This window comes from Octodon degus, unplaced genomic scaffold (genome assembly GCF_000260255.1).
Source record: "Octodon degus isolate 3935 unplaced genomic scaffold, OctDeg1.0 scaffold00248, whole genome shotgun sequence".
Taxonomy (NCBI): domain Eukaryota; kingdom Metazoa; phylum Chordata; class Mammalia; order Rodentia; family Octodontidae; genus Octodon; species Octodon degus.
This window is the reverse complement of record NW_004524824.1, coordinates 2,582,880-2,588,825: the sequence shown is the minus strand read 5'-3', so window position 1 is coordinate 2,588,825 and position 5,946 is coordinate 2,582,880. Positions and strand designations below refer to the sequence as shown.

The 5,946-nt window shown below is 53.7% G+C and overlaps 1 protein-coding gene across 1 annotated transcript in view; it reads left to right on the top strand.

The window, feature by feature from the left end:
* Parp8 (poly(ADP-ribose) polymerase family member 8) overlaps positions 1–5,946 on the top strand; it is a 195,422-nt gene that overhangs the window by 598 nt on the left and 188,878 nt on the right. The window contains exon 3 of the mRNA XM_004646003.2: positions 1,858–2,088. Coding sequence (XP_004646060.2) covers positions 1,858–2,088 — 231 coding nt within the window. The remainder of the gene's footprint in view (positions 1–1,857; positions 2,089–5,946) is intronic.

Below are 5,946 nucleotides of genomic sequence, written 5' to 3'. Positions count from 1 at the left end.
GGGGGGGGGGGGTGGCGAGAGGGCCGGAGCCCTGCAGGGGGCGCGCGGTGCAGATGTGGGCCCAGATGTGAGCCGGAGCAGAGCTGCCCTTACGCTGTGAGCTGAGGTTGGTCCAGCGTCAGGGAAGGTGCGAGGCCACGATGCGTACAAATCGCCGAGCGCACCGAAGACATGCAAACGAGAGATAATCCGCTTTCATTTTCGGAGTCGGGGTCGAGCTAAGGACTTCCGGCGAGATTTGAGCTCGCTGCCTGCCCCAGCCTGGACTCGAACTCAGGGTGACCCTTCCTCCTCAGCCTTGTGTGCTGCGAGTACACGTGTGCACCACCACACCGGCTAAGGTGAATCTGGCTGTTTAGGGAAAAACCACATCAAACCAAACCACAGACCGGAAGTATCTACTGTTAGGAATGTTGGCGGGAATAAGGTAGGCTCAGAACGGTTGATGTATAAAATGATAGGTGGCACATGCCTGCAATCCCAGCCCTGGGGAGGCTGAGGCAGGATATTCGCTGTGAGTTGGAGCCCAACCCGGGCTATATAGTGACTTCAAGGCCAGCCTGAACTGCATAATGAGATCCTTTCTCAAAAAAAAAACCAAGCCAAAGCAAACCAAAACAAAAAAACCCCAAAACAACAACAAAATGTGAACGGCCACTTCTGTTATCCAGTCAGTCCACTTCTAACAGGTTGTAGCAAACAAACTGCTGAACTTGTAAAGGTGCACACTTACTGGGACTTGTTTTAATCACAAAACATCTTGAAAATGTACCCTGCCGAGGCAGTGCTGGGCTCATTTCATACAGTTTGCTGTGGCGGCTAACAGGTTTGAGCTAGGTCACCTTGTATTGATGTCCAGAGTTATTTAGAACAAGTAGGCAGGCTGGGCATGGTGGCACAACTGCAATCCCAGCCCGTGGGAGGCTGAGGCAGGAGAATTGCCTCAAGTTTGAGGCCAGGTGGGCCACACAATCTGAAGTATATAGAGAGACCTTGTCTCAAAAACAAAAACAAAAAAAAAAAAAAGCAAACATGGCTCGGGAGATAGCTTGATGGTCTAAGCACTTGTCAGGCACCTGGGTTCGATCCCTGATACCACGTGCCATGCTGGCCACTGAAACCGGGTGTGGTGGTGCACTCCTATAATCCCTGCGCCGAGGAGGCTGAGACAGGAGGATCACTGTGAGTCTGAACTGCATAGTGAGACCTTATACCACATTAACAAATAAAAGATTTAAAAAGTTGAAAAACAACAAAAATGCGAAAACAAGTAGAGAGAGAATATTTCATAGGAACATGTATTTTATGTTTGAGACAGAGTCCTGCTCTGTAGCTCAGGTTGGCCTGGTCTCACCATGTAGCCCAGGCTGGCCTTGAACTCGTGGCGAGCCTCCTGCCTCAGGCTCCTGAGTGCCTGGAGGGAGCACGTACTCTGTGGTTTCACTCCAATGTTACGTGCATTGCACTGTGTGTAGATGTGAGTGCAAGAGCGAAAGCTTTGGGCAGCAGGCCAGGGGCGCGGTCATGTGACCTACAGGGGCGGCTGAGCCAGGGGACGGCCACTTTGCTCAGCCTGGAGGAGAACGCGAGGAGTTCTTCCTGCCAGTGACCGGCAGCCGCTTTGCGTCGCGCCGCGTGCTCGCCCCAGAGCTCCCTGCTGGTGGTGTGTGCGCGTAGCTTAAAGAAAGGCAAAGAAGAGTGTGTTGAGAGATGAACTCTTGCGCTGAGCTTGTTTCCATGGGATGAGGCGTCTGCTTTGAGGCTTCAGGGCGTTTATTGGTAGAAACCAGAATAATGGTTAGGGCTACAGTAGAGCAGAGCTCGGGACCAGCGCGGAGCGCGGCCTGCACGCTGCAGCGTGGCGCCTTGGTCCCGCTGGGTGCCAGAGACGCCGCCGCACCGAGCCGCTAGCGGAAGGCAGCCGGTCGTCGGGACGCGTCCTGCCGGACTGCCCGCAGCTTTCCGATTTGCCCGGTTGGTTATTGGGCGGCTGTGTGAAGTTCGCGCCGCCAGGCCGCCGGCCTGGAGGAGGCCCCGGCTGCAGGCCCTGGTGTCGCGGGTTCCCTGCTCCTTCCTGGCCACCTCAAGGTGTGGCAGGAGCTGGCCCTTTGCTTGTCGCGAGGCTGCGAGAGGCTGATCGCTAGAGAGAGAGTTAGGGACAGGGAAGGAACCCTGCTGCCACCAGCAGACCCCCGAGCGGAAGCCCTGGACTCGGCAGGGCTCGCTGGCCGCTGCCACACGCCGCGGTCCCAGGCCGGCCACGCCGCTTCCCAGCGGGGCTGCTGTCTACCTCCCCGATTGGCGATTGGCGGGAGGACGGAGTTCACCGCTGCCTCCCTCGAAGAAGAGCTGGTTAGCCTCGGCGTCCTGGTAGAATGTGCAGCTCCACCTGAGACAGGCAGCGCTCTGAGGGCAGCGTCTGTGCGACACTCAGGAAGTCCCAGAAAAGTGTCCCCCTCAACCACATTCCTTACAGAGGTCACACTTGTTTTTTTGTGAGGCAGGATCTCACCATGTATCATAGGCAGGCCTTGAACTCCTCCGGTCCTCCTGCCTCATCCTCCCCAGCGCTGGGGTTGTAGGTGTGTGCCACCTCGCCTGGCAATTTATATTGTCTTTAATTATGGGATTCGCTAGAGCACTCCCTTTCATGCACATTGATTTCCTTTTTGTAAATGAAGAGCTTCCTATGTGGTGTTTTCTGAATGTATGCATGTGTTTTTGTTCATGTAAATAAAGGCGGGCCTAGAGCTCCATCATCTCAAGGGTAGATATAATTAATAATGGAACTACATTGTGCACTAATAACATAAACATTTATTTACTTATTTATTCATTTGTTTGTTTAAAGATAGGACCTGCTAAGTAGTTTAGGCCGGCCTCGAACTCACTACAAGGCTTGAATGGACTGACTGGGGAATCTCAGACTTGCTGTGATCCTCCTGCCTCAGCCTCCTAAGTGTCATTGAAATAGTCAAAGATAAGGCAAGGTGGGAGCACTGGAGGGGACCGCTTCACGGAGATCTGGCCTGGCTGCTAAGTCCGCACCTGTCCCCCAGTTTCTGTCCAGCTGCTCCCCTTAGCCTGTGGGAACCTGGACGTGCCCAGTGCCTGTCCGCAGCACACTGGATGGGGCTGTGATTTTTTTTTTTCTTTTTGGCAGAACTGGGGATTGAACGGTGGCCCTTGCATGCTTATTCTACTGAGCCATCTCCCAGGCCCAAGGGGCTGCAATGTCTGAATGAGGTTTCCACTGCTTGCTCAGGAAGGGACCTGCCAAGGGGGCCCCGCCCCGCCCCGCCCCGCCCCACCCCGCCCCAGGCTGCTTCCTCTCCTCACTCCCGCTGTCCCCACGGTAGGTGGGAAGAGCAGGGCCCCTGCGAGCTTTTCCTTCCATGCTGGGCACGTGCCGCGATGCACCAGCTACAGCACGGAACAGTTACTGACGGTTGGGTGTGCACAGCAGCGTCAGAAAGCCCCGCTGAAGCAGAAGTGGTGGCCTTCAAGAGCGGGTGGGCAGGCCAGTGCACTTCTTTGCGATGCAGAGCGCAGCCGAGGATGATTGCTAACATACACATTGGTGGGAGTGCACAGGCGTTGGAGGACTCTGAAAATGTTTCATCTACACCTGCCACCGAGCTTTTTATTTGCATAATTCTAATCAGCGTGCGGTTCTCCCCGCATTTCTCCAATGGGCTCTCTGAGGAATGCTTCGGATGGTGACAGAAAAGCGTCCTCTGTGCTGCGCTGCTGTGGAGGTAGAGTCTGTAAGCCCGGCCCTTGGGAGGCTGAGGCAGGAGGGTTGTGTGAATTTGAGGCCAGCCTGGAATGCCTAGTGAGACCCCTCAGATTTTTCGTTTCAGAGACCTAGAAGACCCTGACGGGCATCTTGTGCACACATAAAACAGTACACCCTAGGAGAGGTCCCGCCAGGGTCTGTTGTCACCACACTTGTAACCCTAGCACTTGGGAAGCTGAGGCAGGAAGATCACTGAAAGTTGGCTTCGGCAAACATGGACCGAGTTTGCCAAGGGAAAGAAAACTTGAAAATAAGTGAACATTTTGGGCCTGCCATGCAGTTTGACTCAAGCAATTGTTTTACATTTTATTTTTTGTACTTTAGGGAAAGGTCTACAGGGTGTTCAGGGTCTCACTACAAGATTGGACTCATAGTGATCCGCCTGTTTACAGGCTCCTAAGAGCTGGGATTACAGGCTCGTGCCACCACGCCCAGTTTCAATTGCCAGGTCCTTGTGCCTGGGGGCAGGACGCGGGCAGGGCTGGCTCAGCAGGCCTGGCCAAGCAATTGTTTTAAAACTGTCATCAGTTCAAGCAGTCAGGGCAGATGTAAAGTGGTATGTTCCTAACTTTACAAAATCTGATTTATGGCTTCAGTTATTGTAGATTATCAAAGTTAAAAATAATCGCATGTTGTCTTATTCAGTACACTTTCCACGATGTTCCGGTGTGTTGATGTGAGGTATGATGTGTGCCTTGTTTTGAATGCAGTATTTTGCTGATGGCTGAAGTACTGCTTGCAAAATACTGCCGATGTAAAGGATCTGTGAAGTAATTCACATTTATGAGAAAAAGATCTAACCTGATACATCGACTTGGTCTTTTTTTTTCCATCAGATAGGGGCTCACCCTGTGGCCCAGGCTGGGCTTTGAATGCGTCCTGAGTGCGGGACTTACATGTGTGGCCACCATGCCCTACTCCCTACCTTGGTATGTTCTCGTTACGAGAGACACTGGTGCTACAGGAGAGCGTACTGGGTAGATTATTCTCTTTAAGATCTGAAGAGACCTAAATGTACTATACCTTAAGAGCACAGATGGCTCAGCGCCTGCCTGGCAACTACAAGGTGTGCTGAGTTTGATTCCTGGTACCAAAACAGAAACAAAAACAAAAAAACCCCCCACCAAACAAAGCCCCCCATAAAACACGGACAAAGTGAGGTTAGCTTTGTTTAACAAAAACAGAGCACTTGAGAAGCCTGAGAAAAAGCAGGTATAGTTTCTATGCAAGAAACTATTTTAGGAGCCGTAAACTGAGGCGATCCAGGCAAAAACATCTGGTGAGTGTGAAGCTGTTTCAAATTTATGTGGAGCCAGTGCTCCGAGGGACCTCGTATTTGGGAGAAGTGGGAGGGCACAGGCAAATGAGGGGCGCTGGGATGTAGGCCCAGTAGGCCTGAGCTGGAGGCGGGAGCCCTGAGCCCTGTGGGGGGTACCAGCATTATGCTGACAAGGCTGCAGGGGCATTAGGGAGCAGAGCTCGGCTGCTTCAGTGTTTTCTGCAAGCTGCAGGAGCTGGCACCCATGATCAGTGTGGCTTTTGACTTGCTAGAACCTTTGAGAATTCTATTTGTAGCTGGGTTGTGATCCCAGCACTCGGTAGGCTGAGACAGGAGGACTACTGCGAGTTCAAAGCCAGACTAGACTGAGCTACAAAGTGAGCTCAAGGCCAGCTTGGAGTGCATAGTGAGACCCTCTCTTAAAAAGACAAGAAAAAAAAAAAAAAGAAAAACCCAGGCGGAGCCCTGCACTAGGGGTCCTGGCGCAGCCCCGTTGCTGCTGCGGGATTAGAGAGCTCAGGTCCTCCCGGGAGGGCGCTGGGAGCGGAGGAAGTGCACCCAGGGGGGCTACATCTCGCTAGCAGCGCCCCCAAGGGGGGGGACTCCTCGTACCCGGCGAAAAAACGAAAACCAAACAAAAATCCCGAGGCGGGCGGGCGGGCGGCTGCTCGGCTTCCCGTCTCGCCGCAGAGGCAACAAGGAGAGGTTTGTGCGCTTTGTTTATTTATTTTCCAATTTTAAGTCTTTTCTTCCTGCCAGCCAGTCTGGCCGGGGTTCCCCTGGACAGCGAGCGGGGCTCGCGGGCGCGCGGAGCCGGGGAGCCCGGAGGGCGGGCGCTGCAGCGCGGAGCTCGGGCGCGGGGTGCGCG